General features: G+C 40.4%; 2 protein-coding genes across 4 annotated transcripts; one reads left to right on the plus strand and one right to left on the minus strand.

Annotated features, from left to right (window-relative positions):
- The first annotated feature begins 3,100 nt into the window (after window positions 1-3,100).
- On the plus strand, window positions 3,101-16,782 carry adamts13 (ADAM metallopeptidase with thrombospondin type 1 motif, 13). Of its 3 annotated transcripts, XM_058071361.2 has the most exons (29): window positions 3,101-3,239; window positions 3,506-3,569; window positions 3,647-3,777; window positions 4,462-4,545; window positions 4,620-4,744; window positions 4,813-4,959; window positions 5,048-5,182; window positions 5,538-5,688; window positions 5,779-5,883; window positions 5,958-6,109; window positions 7,931-7,994; window positions 8,302-8,428; window positions 8,509-8,657; window positions 8,733-8,853; window positions 9,002-9,082; window positions 9,148-9,329; window positions 10,509-10,665; window positions 11,737-11,866; window positions 11,946-12,125; window positions 12,231-12,429; window positions 12,490-12,592; window positions 12,670-12,799; window positions 13,729-13,905; window positions 13,976-14,180; window positions 14,296-14,623; window positions 14,695-14,838; window positions 14,938-15,117; window positions 16,200-16,375; window positions 16,457-16,782. In XM_058071361.2, exons 1-29 carry the CDS (start codon window positions 3,162-3,164, stop codon window positions 16,610-16,612), a joined length of 4,161 nt encoding a protein of 1,386 aa, XP_057927344.2. In that variant the 5' UTR covers window positions 3,101-3,161; the 3' UTR covers window positions 16,613-16,782. The 3 variants fall into 3 exon arrangements, with proteins under 3 accessions (XP_057927344.2, XP_057927345.2, XP_057927346.2); XM_058071362.2 differs by lacking the exon at window positions 4,462-4,545; XM_058071363.2 differs by lacking the exons at window positions 3,101-3,239; window positions 3,506-3,569; window positions 4,462-4,545 and having other exon boundaries at window positions 3,653-3,777; window positions 4,595-4,744.
- Window positions 16,704-24,038, minus strand: LOC131128478 (carnitine O-acetyltransferase). Its single transcript, XM_058071364.2, has 14 exons — window positions 23,874-24,038; window positions 21,435-21,704; window positions 21,224-21,342; window positions 20,674-20,727; window positions 19,477-19,642; window positions 19,240-19,414; window positions 18,974-19,152; window positions 18,793-18,893; window positions 18,580-18,699; window positions 18,366-18,488; window positions 18,159-18,294; window positions 18,017-18,079; window positions 17,801-17,938; window positions 16,704-17,207 (listed from the first exon to the last, which is right to left on the minus strand). The coding sequence occupies exons 1-14, from the start codon at window positions 23,898-23,900 to the stop codon at window positions 16,992-16,994; spliced, it is 1,887 nt and encodes a 628-aa protein (XP_057927347.2). The 5' UTR covers window positions 23,901-24,038; the 3' UTR covers window positions 16,704-16,991.
- Window positions 24,039-24,225: the final 187 nt, after the last annotated feature.

Here is a 24,225-nt window from a genome sequence, read left to right on the forward strand (position 1 = left end):
TGAGAATGAAGTCAAAATATTAATATAAAAAAGTTGTCTTCTAACAAGAGAAAGTGACAATTTTAAGAGAGTAAAGTTGTAATATTATGAGAAAAAATATTATTATAAATATTATTATTATTATATATTATTATAAAAATATTTTTGAAAACGAAGAAGATTATGAGAAACAAACAAAAAAAACAAGTTGTAATTAAAAAATAGATTGAAGGAAAACGTATAATATTGTGGGAAATTGGTAAATCTTCAATGCCATTCGCAGGTATGCTGGAGCCTGTCCCAGCTGTCTTCGGGTGAGAGGCGGGGTACACCCTGGACTGGTCGCCAGTCAATCACAGGGCACATATAGACAAGCAACCATTCACACTCACATTCATACCTATGGACAATTTGGAGTCACCTACAAAAAAGTACCCTTTCATTTTTCAGTATGTGGCCATTGCTGGAAAAAAGTTTGGACACCCCTGATCTACAGTATAGAAATAGCAAACTTGAAATGAACACATGAATCTTTTACAGCAGTGACAGATGGAAGGATCAGCAGTGAGCAGCAGATAAATGAGAATCCTTTCATGTTCAAGCCAAAGCCACTTTACTTAAAATCATCTCAGAATGAAATACTGAAGGTTGGACTTCACAGACTTCACAGTGCAAACTTTCATCGGTCTGTAGAGATGATGATGAGTAATATGTAATTTGGCAATAAGTTTTTTTATATACTGTATGTGTGTTGTATAATAATAAGAAGCTTCTTCAATAATTGCCATTACATAGTTTAAAAATCCCCATGTCAGTAGAACAGGTAACTAGTGCTGCATTAACTCACTAAAGAACACTCTTTGTTGCTAATAAGCCGGAATTGTCCTGAGGCATTATCTGTTGTGCCCATTTGAGTATCCCATATGGCTCCAGATATATAATTTATTACATTATAAATATACAATCTCTCACCCTCCCCTCAGACATGGACATGAGAGTACGGCAAGACTTATTACAGACAACTGTGCCATGTGAATCCAGGAGGGCACTAAGGTCTTATTGGAGAAGCAACGCTGGTGTAATGCCTTTGACTTGCAGCTGTTAATTCAGACTGACAAAGCTCAGTGATGTCACATGGGGCTCAATTCCAAGATAAACCATATTCCCACTCAGGATGGACAGAGCAGAGAGAACAGGAAGGGAGGATTAGTGTTGCTAAATATTTTTTCTGTTTGGTATCAAAAAGTGTTTGGCATAATGCGATGATATGTCTGTTCCAGCATGAGTGCACAAAGCAAGGTCCATGATGGTATGGGTTGGGTGATTTTGGTGTGAAAGACCTGGACTTGAAACAGTGAGATACAGTGGATCCTTAGAATTCCTGCCTTATAGCCTTTTAGTTTTCTAGTTTTCTGGTTGGAAACCAATCTGATTTACCCTAAACCAGTGCTTCTCAAATAGTGGGAGGCAGGAAGGACTTTTAATATTAACGCAGACCTGCCAACAATATTTTGTTGCATTTTGCTGGTTTCAGATTTAAATAAATAAATATGATCAGTTTCTCAATCGTATTTCAAGTTGAGGAGGTGCAAAACATTTCTGTCTCCCAATCAGGCAGGACAGAAAATAAATGAGAACCACTGCCCTAAACTGAGGCTGCACGGTGTACAGGGGTTTGCCCGCAAGCCACACAGCTAGGAGAGTGGGCTTGATTCCCCACACGGGCATCTCTGTGTGGAGTTTGCATGTTCTCCCTGTGCAAGTGTGGGTTTTCTCCGGGTACTCCGGTTTCCTCCCACATTCTAAAAACATGCTAGGTTAACTGGCGACTCCAAATTGTCCATGTGAGTGTGAATGGTTGTATGTGCCCTGTGATTGGCCGGCGACCAGTCCTGGGTGTACCCTGCTTCTCGCCCGAAGTCAGCTGGGATGCCCTAACCTGATGATACAAGGTACAATCATGTGTTTACAAATTATATAACGGCAGCATTGCATGTAAAGCTTGAGCTTTACACCCTTGCTCACATATCACAAAATCAACCCAAATGTTCACCTCACTCACCATAATAATATGTGGGTATGAAAATACTGTAAATGCTTACACACTAATATACAACCCGCAAGGCATGCTGGGAAGCTTTGGTTGCACAGTGAGTGAGGGAGGCGCTTGGATTGATGTCCTCCTGTTAGTTTGCATTGTGTGAGTAACGACATAAAGGTCAAGCTCAATGTAATATGTAATGCTGTATACACTAATGTCTAAACACAGCCGCATAGCCCAGGCTTGATTAGAGTGTCAATAATATACTGTACATTTTATGGGTGTTAGTCATCATGGAATGTAATCCCTGTGAAAAGCATTGATGTACTATACCTTTGGGATAAACTCAAATAAAGAATCTGAGACAGGACCTCTCATCCAACATCAAACTGATCTCGCAAATGTCATAAACGGACAAAGATTCCCACAGATACATTCCAAAAGTCTATTATCTGCAAAGACTCTTAACTCTGTATTCAGTTCCAGGAGGTGTACTGGCCAGATGTCCTAATACTTATTGTATGGCCATAGAATCTGAAGCACAGAATTTATTCATCTTCTTCTTCGTACATCAAATAGAAAATATATATTTGCATGATCCCAATTTATAAGCTCATCTCATAAATGATTATTATGTGAAATTGTATGTCATAGCACATGTACAAAAATGCTGCTAAGGTGTAATTTATTTTCCCTGTAATAAGATAATATTCCAGACTATTTTTAGGATCATGTCTGCCCTCTGTTGGTAATAATGAGTAGTAAAACTAGATAGATAGCCAGACAAGGCAGATAGATACTGCAGAAAATAAAACAACCAATGCAAGACAAAAGAGATAAAAAAAATAAAGAAGAAAATAATAAAATAAATAAATAAATTGCAGCAGCAAGGAGTTTGCAGCAGCAATCTAGTCATCGTACAGTATACACACAAGAAAGGCAACCAATGAGGGTCCTCTCGGTCATCCCACAGACGGGACAACCAGCAAATAAGACGTCACGTCTATTAACTTTGTCCCTGCTGTTTGCCTAAACCCACTAGTCATTCCCTCTTGGTAAGGTCCCAGTGTGCAGAGTGGGACTATCACCTATTGCCCTAGCACCAGAGCAGGCCAGGTATGTGCACAGGAAGGTGGGCAACATGGTGCTCATGACTCTGCTCTGTCTGCTGCTACAACCGCCTGGCTTCATCGCCCTAATGAGATATCCATTGGCTGAGGTAGGAGGAAAACTAACGGCGACCAGGAGCATTGTGGCTTACGTTTCCACTGCTCTGGGCCTCTGCAAAGTACATTGGACTTTTCAACTTTAAACTGTTTATCATCTGTGAAACACCCACAACCTGCATAGCTGTAACTATATTTTCCTTGATTTACAACAGGACTCTAAATAAACAGAGACCTTGAAATATGTGCCGATATTCACAGGAGTTGTCTGTTGTTTCCATAAGATTTAAAATGTGTATTTGTTTGATTTGTCCCACAGTTTTTTCATTTTCACAACAGCCAAACAGACATGTTTTCCTATGCTCTTTCTTCTGATGTTACAGGTATGACTTTCTAGCTGAGCTTGAAAATAAAGTATCAAGGCTATACAATTAATACAAATGTAATTTACTGTGCACAGTAAGGAGTCGGCTTCGTCGGTTCACTCAGCCTGATGTCACACACTTGGAACTGCTGGTGGTGGTTGGACCTGACGTCCAGCAGCTCCACAAGCAGGATACGGAACGTTACGTCCTCACCAACCTCAACATAGTAAGTGGGAGCCCAACACAAATAACTTATAATATGTTTTTTACTTCAGTTTATCATTGGACATTTGAAGAGAACATAGGGCTAACACACACTAACGATATGCTGCACCTTTGAGTTAGTGAAACTTGAATCTTTGTCAAGCACCTGTGAACTCGAGTCGAGTCTTCACCAACACATGAGTCAGTGAAACTCCAGTGTTCATCAACTGGTGCATCAGTGAAACTTGAGTCTTTGTCAAGTACCAATGATTCAGTAAAACTCCAGCCTTCATCAACCTGGAAGTCAGTGAAACTTGAGTCTTCTTCATTAATTTTGTCAAGTAAATGAACAAGTTAACAGAGATGAGTATTTGTGATTCAATAAAAACTCTTTTTGTTTTGAACGACTCTTTCCTGACCTGCACTCAACTGTCATCATTCATACAACAGACGGGCATGCCATACTTAATGGTGTGCAGTGAAATGTAAAACATGTGCCTTGGCTGAATGAAGGCTGGGAAACACAACCACTTTCTTGTTCATATTAGCATTAACAAATCATGCAAGTAACTGGCAGTGGGAACCTATGATGGGAAAAGACAATGGATAAAAACAACATTCAAATAATGGTACATTATCAAACTAAAGTAACATCCAGCCTTTGCTGTCACAGCCAATCAATTCTTTTTTTTGACTGTCCACACAGGCCTCAGAATTGTTGAGAGACCAAAGTTTGGGTGCCAACATGAGGGTGCACTTGGTCCGCATGATCATTGTGTCAGAACCAGAGGTTAGCAAACCCTTCACATCATCCAATCCTTGCTTTTCCCGCTGTATAGATTCCTGTTGTTTCCCCTCTTCCAGCCAGAGATCCAAATGTCTCCCAACATCACTGCTTCTCTTCGAAGTGTGTGCGACTGGGGCAGAAGGATAAATCCGTCGAATGACACAGACCCACTGCATGCAGACCTGCTCTTGTACATTACAAGGTTTGCAGCTGTTAATGTGACATGTCACAGAATGAGGTGTTTATTGCTGTTTGTCTCTAATAACAAAGGTATGACCTGGTGTTACCTGATGGGAACAAGCAGGTCAGGGGAGCAACACAGCTCGGAGGGGCTTGCTCCAGTGAATGGAGTTGTGTCATCACAGAGGACACTGGCTTTGACCTGGGGATCACTATCGCTCATGAGATTGCACACAGGTAATGCAGAACGGGCCATACCACCAACTATGAAAATACAGTCAATTGAAGTAGTTGATAAGGAAGATATATGACACTGTTCACACAGTTTTGGCATCAACCATGATGGAGTGGGGAACACATGCAGCGGGAGTGGCTTCATGATGGCCTCTAATGGAGGTTACAACAGTGTGGATCTGACTTGGTCCCGCTGCAGCAGACAGCAGCTGTTAACTTTCTACAGGTGAAGTTGATACACTTCCAGTAACCATTCAAACACACTTTGACATGATTTTTTTTTTACTTTTGGTTCTGGTTTCTGATTATGTTTTCACAAGACTTAAATGTCTCCTTTTTAAATCCTGTGAAAATCTTAAATTTTCCATCTGCCAACAGTGTTTTTTCTCATGCACAAAATCCAATACTGTTGACATTTTAACGGAAAACATTAAGGAGTACTTTATATTCTGATTTACACACACCTGACTTTAGTACACCTTTTACCCCTGAATATCTGTCATTGTGGAGTTATTTGTTTAATATCATGTCATGCCTGTGAAATTTAAAACAGTATAAATCACATGCAAATATGCTTCCAGAGAAGGGAAAGCTGAGTGCGTAAAGGATCTACCAGCCCTCGAAGGCTCCCTGCAGGACTGGAAGCCTGGCCTATATTATGGGGGTGATGACCAGTGTCGAATAGCTTTTGGGAGCACTGCAAGAAGTTGCACTTTTACCAGTCCAGATCTGGTAAAAAGAACATAACGCTTACGACTAGATAGCAGGTCACAACAATGCATCTTTTGACATTTGACACATATTATTTTCTGTCTCCATCAGCCGGTGTGTAGAGTTCTTTCTTGTCACACAGAGCCTAACGATGACAGCTCCTGCAAACGTCTTCTGGTACCACTGCTAGATGGGACCCAGTGTGCACCTAATCAAGTATAGTTTCAGGATTTTAGTGGTCAAATGAGTCCGAAAATGATTTCCATAAACCAATCTGCTTTCTTTTGCAGTGGTGTCTGAAAGGACGTTGCGTGTTCCCAGACCAGCTCAGCACCTCTGCAGTAGTGCATGGCACTTGGTCCAGCTGGTCTGGGTTCTCCCCATGCTCACGGACATGTGGAGGGGGCGTCACTTACCGCACGCGCCAGTGCAACAACCCAAGGTAAACAAATGTCACGATCAACGCTAATATGTAATGTTGAACAAAGGAGTAATAACTTAATGACTATGGCAATGGTAATATGTGATCTACTGCATTAGGATGTAATGTAAAGTGCATGAATTAATTATTTCCAGGCTTAAATTGCCATCATCATGAAACTTGTATTACTTTTTCATACAATGTTTTAAGTGATATTTTTGCATCATTGAAATATGGTAAAAACTCACTCATTTTTAAAATACACCATAAGATAGATGAGGCAGGATGGTGTTTGCAGTGGTGTTTTATAAGTATAGCTGGAGCTAATAAGTTGTTTGTTCCTTCAGCAGAGTGCCAGAGGTTAAAAAAAGGTAATGTTACCTAAAATTGAAAAATAATGTGTATTTCTGAATAATACAAAAAGAACCATAAATTGGGTCAGCAATTTAAAGCTGTTCTGCAAAAATTGAGGTTGATCAAGATGGAAATGGCCATTTATTGAATTTGCAGCATTAGGAGGTATTAGGAGGCTATTTCAATCAAAACCATTAACAGCCCAAGTTACATGTTAGCATAAGACCCCTTCTTTGATATTATAACCTTCACAGTTCTAGTATCCATTGAACATGTGAGTTTTTGGAGCGTTTCTGCTAGACTTTCTTTGCAACATGTTGTAAACTGCCTCCAACCCTCTTAGATTTTTTGCACGATGATGTTAGGTTCTGAATTGGGTTGGGGTCAGAGAAAAAGGGAGGCACACCATGAGTTTCTCTCCTTATACCCATAACAGACAATGATAGAGGTAGTTTTGCATCAGGAGATGGTGCTTTGTCATGCATTGTCATTGTGTTGTTTTGCTATGGAAGATACGGTTCTTCATTTTGTACCATGAAAGAAAGTGGTCAGTCAGAATCTATGTACTACTGCATACTTTGCTGAGGTCTTTTTCACACCTTCAGGCCCCTTTATAGTCCCATAAAGGGGCCTGCCAGCTCTCTCCCAATGTTTCCAACCCAAACTGTCACGATCTGCTTTGTCGCCTGTGTGACAGTTTGTTTAGGTTACCTTCTGTGCCTCAGTTCCTGTTTCAATGTTTGTAGTCACTTCCTGTGTTGTTCCATTCTGTTTGTTCTAGCTTTAACAATCTTAGTTAAACACACCTGCCTCTAATTGGCCGTTGTGTATTTAAAGGGGACCTATAATGCTCATAATTCAACCCTTTGTATTAAGTTGTGGTCTTCTATAGAGCAGCTGCACACAATAACCCACACAGAAAATGTATTCGATTTTGGAGAATTTTTCTGAAAAAGCACCGCGTTCAGTATTACAAACAGTTTTCCAACTGACTTTATATCACCAGCCAAACCACTCAAAACAAGCAGACAAAAAATAACATAGTCGGTGCTGTCTTGGAAAAAATGAACCATGTAGTTATGTGAGGATAAGCGGAAGATGGATGTATGGTTTCAATTAGTGGAAATAAGCTCAACAGTTAAGCATCATGATTAGATCCTGAATGACAAGCAACAAAACATTTCATAATATACATGCATTGCTTTGTGACTGTTTTGTGAAAATCCGTTTGTCCAGTCCCATTGTTTTCTTAAACGTAATGTTATAATATTGTCCTGTCTGACTCTTGTGAACCCAATATCACCTTGTCTCGTTAGCTGAGTGTAATGTGACACTCCTAGTTATTAATAGTCATCAGTTGGTTGGAGAAATGAAAAAGACTCACAAGATCTGCTTATCTCTCATGATATCTCAACTTTGGTGTGTTCCATTGTGGAGGTTACTGTTATTATTGACATTGTTACACCAATGACTATTATCATTTTCCAGACCTGCTTTTGGAGGAGATGATTGTGCGGGTCAAGATATTGTGGGTGAACTTTGTAACCAGCAGGTGAGTGCTCACTGCTTATGTTTACATAAGGATCTATACAGTAGGTCAGAACTGTTTATTCAGTGGATCATCGTACAAAGAATTATTGTTTTCTTTGTGTCTGCAAAGCATGTGTCCTAATAAAAAGGTGAAAAGTGTTTTAGTATTGATGGAAAAACCTGTGAGGGTGCTTGGGGCAAAGTGAGGTAATCTGCACGCCAGTGATTTACATGAAAATAACTTGCAAACAGCTGGTGATGCAAATCTATGACCTCATCATCAACCCAGAAAGGTCTTTAAATATAACTCTATGGCTTTGCTGTTGCAGCCATGTCAGCGGACCCAGCTGGATTTCATGGCTGAGCAGTGTTCCAAAACAGATCTCCAACCCCTTTATCTTCATCCAGGTCAGGCCTACTTCTACACCTGGGTCCCTGCAGTAGGCTTCTCACAAGGTGGGCTTCAAGGAAAAGGGAACATTCACCAACTATTAGCTCTTGATTTCTAAAAATGTTCTGCTTCTGGTTATAATCAGGTGATGAGCAATGTAGATACATGTGTCAGTCAAAGGGAGAAGCCTTCATGGTGAGCCGTGGATCTCAGTTTGCTGATGGAACACGGTGTCAACCCGATGGCCAACTTCCTTCTGGTGCAACGGCTGTTTGTCTGCAAGGGAAATGCCAGGTAGATATGCTTAGCATCAAAAACAAAAGAATAGCAATGTTAGATTTCCGATTTTCCACATTTGCCTCTGATCAGGTGTTTGGCTGTGATGGCGTACTGCACTCCGGGAAAGTGAGGGATGTGTGTGGTGTATGTGGTGGGGATGGATTTTCCTGCATGATGAACTCTGACTCCTATAATGGAGGTCAGGCCAGAGGTAATAAACAATGTATTCTTATTTATATTGAAAACTATTGGAGAAAATGAGATAAATTATGCACAAGTATGAATAATACAGTTGTATCTTGTGACAGCCCTAATTGATGAATTGTCATCCATTTATAAGGTCTTATTTTCTGTTTCAGAGTACACCACTTTCCTGTCTTTGCCATTAAATTCCACAGAGGTTTACATTGTCAACAGGTCACCTCTGTTCACTCATATGGGTGAGTGTCGTCACTTCAACTTAAGGATCACACAGAGTTACATTTTTGGCCCTTTGCTTCCTCAGCTGTAATGTACGAAGATCAATATATTGTGTCTGGGGCGGGCAGAATGGTGCTAAATATGACCCATCCTTCACCACTGGAGGATAACAAGTTAGAGTACCGCCTCCATCTGACCGCTGACTTTTTGCCCAAGATGGAGGAGCTACTGCTGCCAGGACCAGTGAAGAAGCAGATAAACATCCAGGTCAGAGCAGCATCTTGCTTTTAGGATGCGTTCACACTTGTCATATTTGGTTTGGTTAAAACAAAGTACTACGTCTGCTAGCACGGTAATTAAATCCCAATTATCCAAAACCTGTTGCACATGAAACAAGTAAATTGAGGCCGCTTGAGAGATGGGTCTAGGTAGGGGTGTCAAACTCAATCAAACAGGGGGGCAAAAATGAAAGCCTAATTTAGGTTGTAGACAGAACTGGACATTTTCTGTGGATGTTGATTTCGATAAAGCAAGTTTTGATGTACCACCTCTTGGTCAAAAGTTGCAACATATCACATATAATATGTGAGATGTGTAACCTGGAAACCTTGCAAAAATCTTGCAAAATACAAATATAAGGCATTCAGAAGACACATTCAAAGATGTGATATGTAGCATTCTACACTGGTCACTAGGTGTCAATAATGTTACTGTAATGTTTGGTTAGACACAAACACCAGATTTGGAACAACAGGCTTTTATGGCAGATTTTAATGATCTCACAACGTAAACTCAACTTTGAACTCCAAACATCACTTCCTGAAAGTACACCACTGGAATTTACAGCAACATTTACAGCAACACATACAGGCAGAAGTCTTGTTTGTGTCTTTTTTTAACCCTTATTTGCCCCTCAGTGGAGAAATTAGCTTATTTACTTATAACTTATTTACTCTTATTATGTCTACTATATTGGGTAATAAGTGTAAAGGTGATTATAGGGGTGTTATTTAATGCCTAGAGGGCTCTGATATGAAAACATTTAATTTATAAGAAGTTAATCCTACTTTGTGAAAATTCACTTATTGTGGTCGGGTCTGTAACCAAATATTGCATAATGTGGTTCACAGCTCTTGGTTATGTCCTTTGTTCAAGACGGCCTGTGGATAGAAGCTGTGTGTGCTGTGGATGTGTGCTGTCTCTTATAATGTTCCGTGCCCTCTTTGTGACATGGCTGTCATCAATGTGGGTATACTCCACAGATGCTGATGGTCTTTAGGTTAACAAACCACTCCAAAGTACACATTAAATGACTCTACTGTATAAAGTAAAAATGGTCCAGACTTGCTTATATGACAAGTGTGAATGCAACATTAATAAACAAAATAAAGTAAATATAGACTTCATGAGAAACCCCTGATATTGAAAACTGTATTCACATTCCAGGTTTATCGTAAATATGGAAAGGAATATGGCGAGAAGACAAATCCCAACATTAGCTACCAGTTTTATGTGCCCGCTGCAAACAGCAACTTGCCAGAAATCAAATTTAAAGGCAAATGGAGTGTTATTACATCACCCTGCTCTGTTTCCTGTGGCTCAGGTATGTCACTTTTACACAAAATCACTTTATCCATTCTTCTGTTAGCAGATAGAAATGCAATGATATTATCCATGAAATCAATATATTTTTCACTAAATTAGTGCTGAAATACCAAAGACTGTTAAAAAGTAGCGTATGTTGACTATAGAATGGATTATAGTGAGGAAATTAACAACTTTATGACATTTTTCTTTCCACCTTTTTGCTAAAGCATATACTTCCTGCATATACTTACTATACTAACTCTATGTTGCTTGGACTTTTCTGGCTTCATGTATCATCTATCCCTCTGCCCTATTTTCTATCTCAACCCAACCGGTCAAGACAGATTGGCGCCCCACAGAGCCTGGGTTCTGTTCAAGGTTTCTTCCCCAGAGGGAGTTTTTCTTGCTTTCATTTATGTGTCACTTTCATGCATAAAGTACCATGATATAACTGTTGTTGTAATTTGGCACAATAATTTTGATTGATCACTTTTTTTAATTGATCATTTTGATTCATAGCTATGGACAATTTGGGGTCACCAATTAACCTAACATGCATTTTTTTGGAATGTGGGAGCAAACCAGAGTACCCGGAGAAAACCCATGGTACTCACAAAAACACTAAAGAGAGTAAATGTGACAGAGAGCTAGAAACAAGGGTGCACAACACAAGGAAATGATTGAGCAAGAAGTGAGCATAGACGTTGCAACAATCTGACAGTAATCATTCAGACTTACGTATTTGTTGATATGATTGTTGAGGTCTCGCACTTTGAGGTGTTCAGACACACTCAATTGACGTACACACACTCCACTTTAGGAACCACTGGTATAGTGGGTAATATGATTTTAAAAGAGACTATATGAGGTGTTAATTAATTTCTGGAGGGCTCTAATAATGTTAATGAGGTTAGAAGTGATTAACAGCAATAAACGATTGATTACTGTACTTGTATAATCTATTGAGTATGTCACTTAACAAGAAAACATTTCATTTTGTATGTATCAGCACTGTATGCAGAAACCTTTGAAATGTAGCTGACTGAAGTGAATGAACAGCTGTAATCCATGTGAACTTCTCTTAAAGGTGTGCAGAAGCATCATTACGTGTGTGTGGACAAAGAAAGCAACACACATCTGGAGGAACACTTATGTGATACACTCCCTCCACCTTTACCACTGCATACACCCTGTCAACTTCCAGCCTGTCCACCAAGGCCTGTATTATTATGGAACTGGAACAAGTGTATTCTGTCCCGTGGAAATGAAATCCTTATTTGATTGATTGTTTTACAGCTGGACCACAGGACCATTTGGACCCTGTAGTGCTTCCTGTGGTGGAGGAGAGAGAATCCGTCCTGTGAGATGTGTTCAGAAAAATGGCGATGATGTTGTGAATCTTCTAGAATCGCACTGTCCAGCTGATTCAGCTCCAAATGCTGTTGAAACATGCAATCTTCAACATTGTCCTGCCAGGTAGTTGGTGTACACTGAAAAGCTCTTTAGAAAACATTACAGCCAATGCCAGAAGCATATGTGATACATGGGATACACAAAACAGTACTGTGTGTGTGTTTCAAGATGGCGCGTATCAGAGGTAGGGGGCTGTTCAGCAGTGTGTGGGCTCGGAGAAGTGAAAAGAAGCGTGTCATGTGCATGGCAAGAAGATGGCCGTGAGGTTGAAGTTGATCAAAGCTTGTGCTCATATCAAATAAGACCTCCTGAATTTGTTGCCTGTGTGGTGGATGTCTGTCCTGTTGGTTGGGAAGCAAAGAGAGAGGTAAAAAAGACTATATTGTTGTATTTCATTTCAAGGTGTGCAAGGACATTTCTTTAACAGAACCAGCTTGCCGTGAAGTCTGGTTTGATGCCACACTCTAGACAGGATCCTGTATATGTGTGGAGTCCTGTTACCAGTCAGTGCTCAAAGAGCTGTGGCAATGGTATGCAAAAATGTGCAACGGCTCCTACTTGCAAGTAGCAAGTCCACATCACTCAACAAAGTCTGTTCTCCCCACAGGAACAATGCAAGTGTGGTTCTCCTGTGTGGAACATCAGACCACACGGAGCTTCCCTGACTTGCATTGCGATCCTTCAACCAAACCATCTCCTAAATCTGAGAACTGCAACACATCACCTTGCCCTCCCATGTGAGACCCTATGAAAGGAACATAGCTACTGAAAATTACTAACACAATAGTAAAAAAAAAAAGTAGTGTTTCGCGGGGGTGCTGGGGCCTATCCCAGCTGTCTTTGGGCGTGAGGCGGGGTACACCCTGGACTGGTCGCCAGCCAATCACAGGGCACATATAGACAAACAACCATTCACACTCACATTCATAACTATGGACAATTTGGAGTCGCCAATTAACCTAGCATGTTTTAGGAATGTGGGAGGGAGGAAACCGGAGTACCCGGAAAAAACCCACGCATGCACGGGGAGAACATGCAAACTCCACACAGAGATGGCCGTGGGTGGAATTGAACCCTGGTCTCCTAGCTGTGAGGTCTGCGAGCTAACCACTAGACCGCCGTGCCGCCCGCTTCTCTAACAATGTAAATTAAATGTAAGCACCAGTTAGCTTGCACCTTAGCCAATACAGGCGTCCCTCATCACTTTGCACTTTAGCATGTTTTTTCAAAAACATATTAATTATTAAATTAAATTATTGTTATTATTACTATTATTATTTATTACTATTATTATATATTATTATTACTATTATTATATATTATTACTATTTTTTATATATATATATATTTTATATAATTGTTTTGAAATTTTTTGGAAAGGTTCGTGTAACCATAGAAACGCTATTAACGAAAACGTTCAAAAATGGGCAACTAGATTAAGTACAACTGTTCTATTTTTAGAAACACCACATGGCAGAGAAAAAACGAGAATTTACAGACTTTTCACAGCCTTGTAGCTCCGCCATACGGTCACGTATAAACGTGATTAATTGCTCATTTTTTTAGACAAACTTCTCAACTCTATTTGTAGATAATTAGTTTTTTTGTTGGATGTTTTTAGTTTTGAGTTCAGAAGTAGGTGTTGTTCTATATGTTCTACCACCAGGTGGCGGTCTAAGCTAGGAATCTGCAGCACAACATGTGGAGGAGGCGTTGCCAACAGGGTGCTGTACTGTGCTAAGGAGACAGACGATGAAGAGAAAGTGGTGGATGATTCTGAATGCAGGGACTTTCCTAGACCCACAGCAGTGGTGTCATGTAACATGATTGAATGCCCTGCACGGTAACAGGCAAATACACACATTATGATACTCAATGCAAATATTACCTCACCATCACTTTTCTTTGTACAGATGGAAGATTCTGAGCACGTCACCATGCTCTGTGTCTTGTAACCTGGGTGTAGCCCACAGAAATGTGTCCTGTGTCCAGTTTGTACAAGGCAAGGAGAGCGTAGTACAGGAGGACAGCTGCCATGCGTCAATCAAACCAGCCACCACCGTGCCCTGCCTGGTGCAGTTGTGCACCTTCAGGTGGGACGCAAAACAATGGAGCCAGGTACATCCTTTCCAAATTGAGTCAAATAAAATAAAATGCACCAATACCAGCCATGTTAAATGATGTTCACCTCATTCATGCATCTATATGTGTTTTAATACTTCTTGCATTGTAGTGTTCAGTGTCCTGTGGATATGGCATCCAGTCCAGAGCAGTGTCATGCATGGGGCCCTCTCAGCCGGAACCCATCAGCCCTCTACTTTGCATGCACATACCCAAGCCGATCACCATCCAGGGTTGCAGCATGGGCAGCTGCACAGATGTTCCACCAACTTCAGTTGTTATGCCAACTATGCATCCTGCAGTGAGTGATGGAGGACCTTCTCCCACCCCACAAAATTCAATTAGAAATTGGTACAGCATAAGATATCTACCTCCAACTCCAACTGGTACAGCCACCACCCTGCAGCCCAACACTCCAGCCAGTCCATCACCTAAACAAAGTAATAATGTTTGAACACTCTCCTCAATCATCCCCATTTGGAGTTAAAAGCGGTTTAATGATCCTCAACAGATGCGTGTGGTCAGCTCCTCTTGCAGGAGTCAGGCACAGTGGACTTGAGAGATGTTAGTGGTCACTGCACTGTAGCCATAGGTCGACCCCTGGGTGAAGTCATTCATATCAAAATTGAGTCAAGCTCCTTAAACTGCAAAAAAAGTGAGTATTATCCAGAATGCAGGATTTTGTGTCATATAAGAAAAAGAAGATGATTGTACTAGATGTACTAGTTCCTGGAACAAAACTGTGTCTCTGCAGGAGAGTATGCTGTTTTTTATGACCAACTGGCACTTGTGAAGAAGTGCGACCAGGCAGCAGGTAGCATGCTGACAACCAGAACCAATGTACTTCTTGTGGGCCAGCGTGTGTACGCTTCTCGGAATGGGGTTGTGTTCACCTACAGCTCGCAAAGAAACACAAAAAAGAGCCATTATCAAGGTATGAGAACATATACTGTAGTTTACATACACTCACCATAGGCATAAATATTGTTAACTTGGGATCTTTATACATTTCAATAGTTTTATTTCCAAAGTCAAATTATTATACAAGGTACAGCTTCATCTTCTAAGTAGATTCTTGAATTTATTCTGGCATCTCTCTAATTTACACAGTGTCAAAATTGTACATACGGGCTGAAATACTATATACAGTACATACATTCACATGAATACTTTAATGCGTGGCACTGATTAAGCCAGGCCTTAATGACCCTTTTTTTCCACGGACATTGAATCGATCGCAATTGGACTGTTCAAGATGTTTCGCTGCTCATCCTCGCATTAGCTCTAGTCCCTAGTCTAGTCTCTAGTCAGACTAGAGGTGTCCCACTTAGACGAGCATGAACTGCTCAGATGAGAGGCGAAACATCTTCCAAGACAACCTAAACAGTCCATCAGTTCAAATAATTGTACATATGGACTAGATTTGTACGTATCAGCACTTTGCCAAGTTCCAAATGTTGTGATTTTCATTTGAGTTCATTTTTTATTAGAGACTGAGAATTATTATTTTCTTTTTTGTTTCTTTATTTTATGTTGTTTATTTTATTTAAAAGCTACTGTTCCAATTACAATGTTAAATACTCTTGAGAAATTGTATTGCTTCTAGTATGGTATACTCACATTATTTTGCCATATAGCCATTTAACCTAGACACATAAATGCAATATTTGAGAGGTTTGCTTTAAAAAATCTTCATCATTTGGGTCGCTGGGTGTGATTGAAAGGTAATACGGGGAATACGGGGAACCACCAAAGCTCAAGTTTGCCATAAAATGGAAACTTCTGTGACAGTCAGAAGTCAGTTTTACATCACCATGTGCAGAGAGGGTGAAAAAGAATACCTGCTCTGAAATCAACATCAAGCGCAAATGAGATTTGTAGCTTCCCACCTAAAATGTACTTTGAAGGAGTTAAAACTCAACAGTACCGTCATGCAGGGTGGTGGCAGCAGAACTATTGAAATTCATCTGACATCAGCAGCACCATGACTCTCACCATGATTCTTCTGCCCTAAAGATTGTGACAAGCAGCTGTTTTCCTCCAGCGGAGTCTTTGAGAATCCAACAACACCTGATATTAACCACACTTGCCGGGTCCTCATCAACGCCCCTCCCTCGGTGAAGATCCGAATCCAAGCGGTGCACATAGGATTGGTCTTCAACACTACAAACTTACAGTCTACATATATTATGGTGGGGACTTTTTGCTGTTATATTGTATGATATACCATGCAAAATCAATATGTGCAACAACTTGTTTTGTGTGTTCTTCAGATCCGGGACAAGAATGTCTTGACAACCAACGTGTTTAAAGGCCCGCAGCTGTTTCTGTGGCACTCCTCTGGATCTATGGCTGAAATTGAATTCCATGGAGACTACCTGCACACAGCAGAGAGCTTTAGGGCAGAATATTCCTTTGTACAGCTTTGAGCTTTTTGATTACTGAGCAAATATTTCTTTCAACAATAAGCGATGGCAATAGAATAGAAATGTGATAGACTTAATGTTATATTTAATAAGTACACTTTGCAATTTTTGTTCATGTAGTGTTTTTATATATGTATTCAACACCATGTAACAAAATATAGACTTTACATGCAGCAAGAGGTGTTTCATTTCAAAGTCCCTGCAGCAACAGTCAAGTGTCCGATCCTTGGAAACTTTACATACAGCAGTAGTAGTAGTTTACACCAACACCCTCAGTGCATTCATTGCCTGTCCATGTCAGTGAGTCATACAGTACTGGCACAACGTCGGTGCTGGTTGATTTCCAGTTCCCATATAAAACACCAGGGTCTCATGCAAGGGTTCACTGCTTGGCTGTTGCTGTGTCTTCCAGAAGAGCTCTCATGTCCAACAGAGCACCATTTACAGTTTGTGCAAACTTGGCTGCGTTTGTCTCCTCACAGCTGTTGAAGGCCGTGATAGCGATGTTGATGTGCTCATCCATGGGATTGTAACACACTCCGTAGCCATCTGGCACCATTGGACCAAAGCACATCACACAGTCGGTCTTGGAACCAACCTGGAACCGACACACACCAATGAGGAATCAGACATGAGTTAAAAAAAATAAGCTAGTAGTGACAATTTCCTCAAAACTTTGGGTCTAAATGCTGAGAAATGCTATTATCGAGCTGAAATGCTTGACAAGGAAATTGATCAAGGACTCAGCATGTTAGAGTAACGTTCAGAAGAAATACAAATATGCTCCCAATAACGCTTACAGCATCCACTTAGAAGCACAAGATGCGCACCGGTCAACCTATGACTTTGCCCAAAAAGACAAATACTGCAATATGCAATGTAAGTTACAGAAAACGTGTCAAAATGCTGCATGTGACTAAGTGACTCTTCCTTTATGTTATGCTCCACTGAACATGTTGGGCTTTAGGGTTTCCCTTCAGTTTCCTGTTGTGTGCTCCTATTTCTGTTTTTTTCCCTATTTTGCATTACCTTTATTTACATTAATTGCATATTTTCAACTCAAAGGAGAAACTAGGAAATATTTCCAACCTGCCGACATACACCCAGCAGTTTGATGAGATACGCCAATACCTATGCCGAATAGAGATACACCTGTACATTCTTGAATGCACTGTATCTAAGTGAACATACCTGGCTTGTGGAAAGATTGTAATGGTGAGCCACAGCAAAAGAGGTGTCCATGAAAATCTCAGGCATAGAAGTCAGATCTTCAATACCCTGCATCTTCAATCCCAGAAGATGTCTGTCTACGGCTTGTCCATGAATGGCCTAAAAAAAGAGAATGTGTGTGTCATGAAACAAACGCGTGGCGAGTTACATATTTCTAGGAATAAAATGAGTCCTCACATTGTATGTGTTCTCCTTATGTGTCTCAGCGGCCTTCTGCAACAATGCCAGCCTCTCTGTGTTCTGTAGACAACATTTTAATGCTCAGTCTGACAATATAATTATAGTCAAGGCTATCTTTCAAGAAGGACTTTAACTATACCTGTTTCGTTGGGTCCTCCATGGCTTGGACAAATTTTAACGAGTCCATGGTAGTTACACGTATTGCGTCAGTTCGTCCATATTTGAACATTCGTAACGACGCACTCTCATACGTCGGGCAACATGCATTGTACATCCTTAAATGCAAAAATGAGACAAATGACTACGGTATCAAGACATTATCTGGATGTCAAATGACATTTCTCACCTAAAATAGGCAAGCTGAAGTGCCATTTGAATGAAAGCATCTGGACTCAGTTTATGTTGTTTTGGCACATTTTTTCCATAATGAGAGAACAAAAGCACATTAACATCTAGGTCATGCACCATTCTGGAAAATGCAAAGAAAGAAGACGTTATGTAAAAGGCTGGACATCAAAGCAGAGAGCTAAATATTATATTTTTAACTCCACTTGACTTACATATTCATATTTTGTTTTGCTTTTTCAATGTCTCGCTTGACCTCAGGTGTAATGTTGAAACGCAGCTTCTGAGGCATGACCAGAGGCACCATTGGGGAGCGGACTATTTCAGTCTTCTGCCTGTGACAAAACAATAACATTATCAGTCATTCTCAGGCTGTTTAAAAATGGTGAAGAAACTTATCTAAAAAAAAAAATAAAAAGTGACCTTACATATACTTAACAACGTAATCAATGAGAAACACAATAGGTGGGCCTTCTGCGGGTGCATGCTCATACACCAGTCCACATGTACCGTCTTCACCAACAATAAACTGTGGAGGATTCACATGAAAACTACATTTTCAATGAATGCTGCATATCTCATGTTTGATCTAAATGGACTTTGACTCACCTGTAACGTCTTGTCAAACCAGCGGTTGCCACTGTTCCAGCGAGCCCCGCCTCCATGCAGCATCTGTGCAGCCACGCGGCTCTGGTACAGTTCATCTGACACGCGGGGCATGGGCGCATCCAAACATACAGTGAAAATACTTTTTTGGATTGCACGTACTGACTCCTTATTTGTTTTATCTGAGGAATCGGGAAAAACAGAATAAGAGTAGGCCTGAATACGAGTAGAATAAATGAATGTTACTGACATCCTTTGTGTCTTCTTACCCTTAATCAGATTATTGTATGCTTTTCCCCAAGTGTTGCGGTGCTGTGATGTTAGGATACCAATAGGCTCCTTGTTGGTCTGTAAAGAGGTGTTCCAAATTTTTTCCAGTTGCATGTAAATCTGATCCACTGTCAGAGGACTACCGTCGCTGTTGTACACATCCAGGACAAAAAACTGGAAAGCAAAACAGGATGCTTTATCTGTGTAAAATAGAACAACAGTGCCATCTAGAGTACCTGGAAGTTATGAACTACAGTGATGTGCGTGGGAGGCGTTTTCCCCATGGCGTGATTTACAACAGTGTCTCTCTTTGGTCCAGGGATACGGCAGGAGGACAGGATCTGGTAATACTGGTCCATGCAAAGTGGCTTCTTGCTCAGATACTCTACGGGTAGCGTCTCACTGTGACACACGGACACATTATTTCACAATGTTTCAAGACTATCACTATTGGTTTGGTTTAAGAGTATGATACAGTAGAGCCTCTCTGGTTGGATGGAATCCATTCTTGACACAGAGCTGACTTTCGATTACTGTGGTTTTTGAAACAATTTGTCTCACAGGAAATAACACGGGTTATACAGTATTTCGGGACTACCAGCGAATGGTGAAAAAACACGCCACAAAATTGTCTATTCTCCTGCTAGCTTGACATTAATGTTCTCCTACCATTTTGGTTCAAGTGGACCTATTATGCTCATTTTCCGGCCCTTTGTATTGAACTGTGGACTCTCTATAGAGCAGCTACACCCAGCACAGAGAGGTTTCTAGTTCTTTCAGAATCTGCACCTATTCAGCAATATTTCTTTGGATTTGTCTGTTTTTAGTTTATTCCACCCATGGCCCACCTCATTGTGCCACTACATGCAAACCCAACTTTATATAAGTTGAAAAACGGTGGAGTTGATAATAAATGGTGATTTATCTTTTTTAAGTGTCCGCTTTTAACATTTACAGCCATATTTTACAGATCCCGAATCCGAACCGGAAGTACAGTCAAAAGTTTCGCAAGAAAAGAGGTTACTTCAATGGTAAGTAGCATTTTAGCTGGAGAACATGCAAACTCCGCACAGAGATGTGTTTTCTACAGAAAAAAAACAAACTGACCAAAAATCTGCAAATTTGAGAAGTCATGAATGCCGAATCGCAAATGTGTGGGGATCCCTGGTTATCCACTTCCAAACCATTATGAAAACATTTATAATATTACGCTGTTAATATTAAGACACACTAAAAACAAAAGCAAATTGTCAAAAGCAATTAACCACTGTGAAACTTAAAAACTACAAAACTCTGCCGTAACTTTGACAAGTGACAAGTAAGATTAAGATAAGAGAGACTTGCTACTATGCACAGCTTTGATGATGGAGGCTGTCTGAACTTGACTTTTTTTTAAATGTTACTGTATTTGCAAAATGCCTGATTAAACTCACCTGTCAATCATTTTTTTAAACTGCAACACTCCTGCAATCAGTTTAGCTGCAAACCTGCAAAGAAGACATCACCGGGTTATGACACGTACTCTACTCGGATGACACATTATGGCCGCTTATGCCCAGCCGACGGACACAAAATTCAGCCATCTAATGTACTCAAGGCAATGTAAAGACAAAGCATTTACTAAGAGCATGACGAGTTTGACTCTTTCTGCATGTGGTGGGCATGTTCCCAGCATATCCCACGGGTCACAGCAGTCAAAAACAGCTGAGCAATGCTAAGAGCAGCGTGCTTTAAATAGCTAGCATGGCGAAGGAAGCTTGTGTAAAGGTCGCCATGAAGCTCCAGCTGAATATGAACTTGTTTACTCACATTTTTTATGTACAGTTAGTCTTGCATGGAAACAGCCTCCTTAATTATCATGATATTAATTCTCACAGAGTGGAAAGAACTTGGCAACACAGCATATTTAAAGCCTGCATTAGGTATTGGGGCTTGTGTTTACAACGGTGGAAATGTAACGCTGGTTTGCGGCTAGTGGTTCACCTCATCTGTCCTTGGCGATCTTGAAAGTGCATGCGAGGCAGGACCACACCAGGACTTGTGTACACAGCCACTGGCATCCGACAGTCCAAATAGGCTGACTGCATCCACCAGTCAGACAACTGCCAGAGATTTGAATTAGAATGGCATATTTCCTCAAATTATAATGGTTAGCTTATGCTATGATAAAGGTAAAAGACATCAAAATGTCTACCCAATTGTCCGTCTTTCGGGCTCGTCGCTGCAGTCCCTTCTGCAGACGTTCTCCAACCCCACCCTTGAGGAACTCCTCCAGCAGCTTTCGGGTGTGTTCCAGCTCCTCTTCACTGACAATAGGTTCCAAAGCGGCCAGGTAGTGATCACATGTCTGCTTCAAGGGCGGCACAGGTAGCTTGGGTAAACCGTCCTGGTGAACCAGGGACCTTTCCTGGATCTGCGTGACTGGCCTGAGAAGGCGACATGGTTTCACCATGCCAGGCCGCAACTAAAAAAACACATGTTTGGATTAGAATTAGAAAAACATTTACCAAGGCTGAGCAATCCTCAAATGGTTCACCTTCAAAGCACTTTACTGTTAAGTGATTTTTAAGATTTAAATGTAAAAACAAAGTGGAGGAAAATATATTGGATCTACAAATGTATCTGTATGCACACTGCATCTAAAGACTATAAAGTTTTTACATTATTCCCCATGACTGACATCGGAAAGTATGACTTTCCTCTGGAATTAATAATGCTTTCTAACAATTTATAAGTACAGAAATCAGCACATAAATCAAGATGGTGTCATGTTGTTAAATATGAACTGAATTGAAGAGGAGGTGCGAGAGAAACCTGAAGGAAGAAACTGGTTTATTGCTGTGAACAACATTTAAAACCACTTCCATGAGCATGCCTTTTTGTGCGCAACTTGCCAACTAGGGTTAGGGTTAGGCAACTTACCAACCAAAAAGAAAGATAACATAGTTGAACCTTTGGAACGGTATCTTAAACAAATACTGGTGTGTGCGAGAAATGTCTGTCCAGCCCAATGCATATTATGGTAATCGTTTACACCAGGGATGTTCAAAGTGTGGGCCGAGGGCCTCGTTTTTCATTTCAGATTGTAGTAACAAAGTATTTACCAAAAAAAAAGTGCTGTCACTTAGAGGGGGGATGATGCACAGTACAGTTATTCGAAGTTATTCGAAGCTATTACAAAAAATATATATATTGCAAACATATTGAATAAACAGGGGAAACTGTCGAATATTCCCATCAGGTCTGTCATGTATAAAACATAAGCTCTGATGTCAATTTCAGTCCGTTTGTTCATCGCCACTTTGTGAAATGCAAAAGTGTGTCACATTTCAGCTGCTCTGATTGCATTCCAAACGTATTTCCCTACAATCAAAACATGTATTTTGTAAAAAAAAAAAAAAAAATTATAACCTGTTGACTTAATTATTTACTCATACAAAGTGTAAATCAGGGGGTGAGTGGTTAGCATGTTGGCCACACAGTCTGGAGATCGGGAAGACTTGGGCTCGATTCTCCGCTTGGGTATCTCTGTGTGGAGTTTGCATGTTCTCCCCGTGCATGCGTGGGTTTTCTCCGGGTACTCCGGTTTCCTCCCACATTCCAAAAACATGCTAGGCTAATTGGCGACTCCAAATTGTCCATAGGTATGAATATGACTGTGAATGATTGTTTGTCTATATGTGCCCTGTGATTGGCTGGCGACCAGTCCAGGGTGTACCCTGCTTCTTGCCTGAAGTCAGCTGGGATAGGCTCCAGCCTATCTCTGCAACCCTAATGAGGATAAGCAGTATAATGGATGGATTGGATTTTTCTTGCAAGTTTTTCTTCATAAACGGAAACAGAACAATTGTTTTTCTTTAATTGTAATATGCAAATTGGTTCAAATTGTAAAATTCCTCAAATCTTTCAGTATATAGCCTGACAAAATCAAATGCAATATGGGGCCCTCGTTGTAGAAAGTTTGCAACCTGATCTACATTGGCCATCAAAATTACATTTAAAAAATGAAATAAAATTTCTTACTATTTAGTTTTTAGACCACTGTCTGTGTTGGCGATTTTTAAAAGACTTGTCTCATAAGTCATTATTAAACGGCACCAATAAGAATCATCCTCAACTACAGTCTTTTATGTTTACTAAAATAAGCGAAAGCTTCCGGTTTGGTTCGTCTTTTCGAAATAAGACATTATTTACTTACACGTTTTAACAACATGTGTGATTTTAGCTACGGTGCGTTTGGGGATCAACCTTAGCGAATGTCGTCGAAATGCGCGTTTATATTGAAATAAATGAGCATTTATGAGTTATGCAGTGTTGAGGGCTGTGTTATTAGCACGCCCATTTTAAGCTAACGTTAGGTCATGACATGCTAAAACCGCGAGCTAATGATAAGGAGATGATCAAAAACGCTTTGGTTATTATTCCACCATAGCAAATAACTGAACACAATCTGTCAGACGAACTAAAATACGCCTAACCTAATATGATATAACTACATATTCGAATGTCCCTGCTGTCCCGAGCTGCTAGAGCCCCACCCCCAGTCCAAACGTCCTGGAGCTGTCAACCCAAACAGACGCAACAGACGCCAATGCTATGTTAATGCATAATAATAAATGTACAACACACTTACCGCAGCTCTGACAAAAACACCCAACATCTTGTCAGGTAGACGCGCTAAAGATGCCAAAGCTTCGAGCAGTCATGTCTCAAGGACAAACACCGCGTCTATTCTGAGCGGCCCACCCCCCCTGAACCAGTGAGCAACTGCGAGCCCTTTAAATACCTGCTTTTAAACTTTGATACTAACTTGTGACTAACAAGACTGTTTTAGCAAAATAAATGACTCATTTGATCGATTTTTTAAAAATAAAATCTAAAATAACAATACCTGAGCGAACCATTCATTGCTAGTGCACCAGTATTATTGTGTACGACTTATGTATATTATTTAGTTGTAAAAAACAGTCTGATGTCAATTTTTA

This window comes from Doryrhamphus excisus, linkage group LG3 (assembly GCF_037039965.1).
Source record: "Doryrhamphus excisus strain RoL-2023G ecotype Guam linkage group LG3, RoL_Dexc_Guam_v1.1, whole genome shotgun sequence".
Classification (NCBI taxonomy): Eukaryota; Metazoa; Chordata; class Actinopteri; order Syngnathiformes; family Syngnathidae; genus Doryrhamphus; species Doryrhamphus excisus.

Coding starts and splice junctions, on each gene's coding strand:
- adamts13 (XM_058071361.2), top strand. CDS start 3,162: ATGGTGCTCATGACTCTGCTCTGTCTGCTGCTACAACCGCCTGGCTTC. Junction 12,800..13,728: donor ACATCACCTTGCCCTCCCAT/GTGAGACCCTAT, acceptor TTCTACCACCAG/GTGGCGGTCTAAGCTAGGAA. Junction 14,839..14,937: donor CTCCTTAAACTGCAAAAAAA/GTGAGTATTATC, acceptor GTGTCTCTGCAG/GAGAGTATGCTGTTTTTTAT.
- LOC131128478 (XM_058071364.2), bottom strand. CDS start 23,900: ATGTTGGGTGTTTTTGTCAGAGCTGCG. Junction 21,343..21,434: donor CCCGAAAGACGGACAATTGG/GTAGACATTTTG, acceptor AATCTCTGGCAG/TTGTCTGACTGGTGGATGCA. Junction 18,894..18,973: donor GGTTTGACAAGACGTTACAG/GTGAGTCAAAGT, acceptor AATCCTCCACAG/TTTATTGTTGGTGAAGACGG.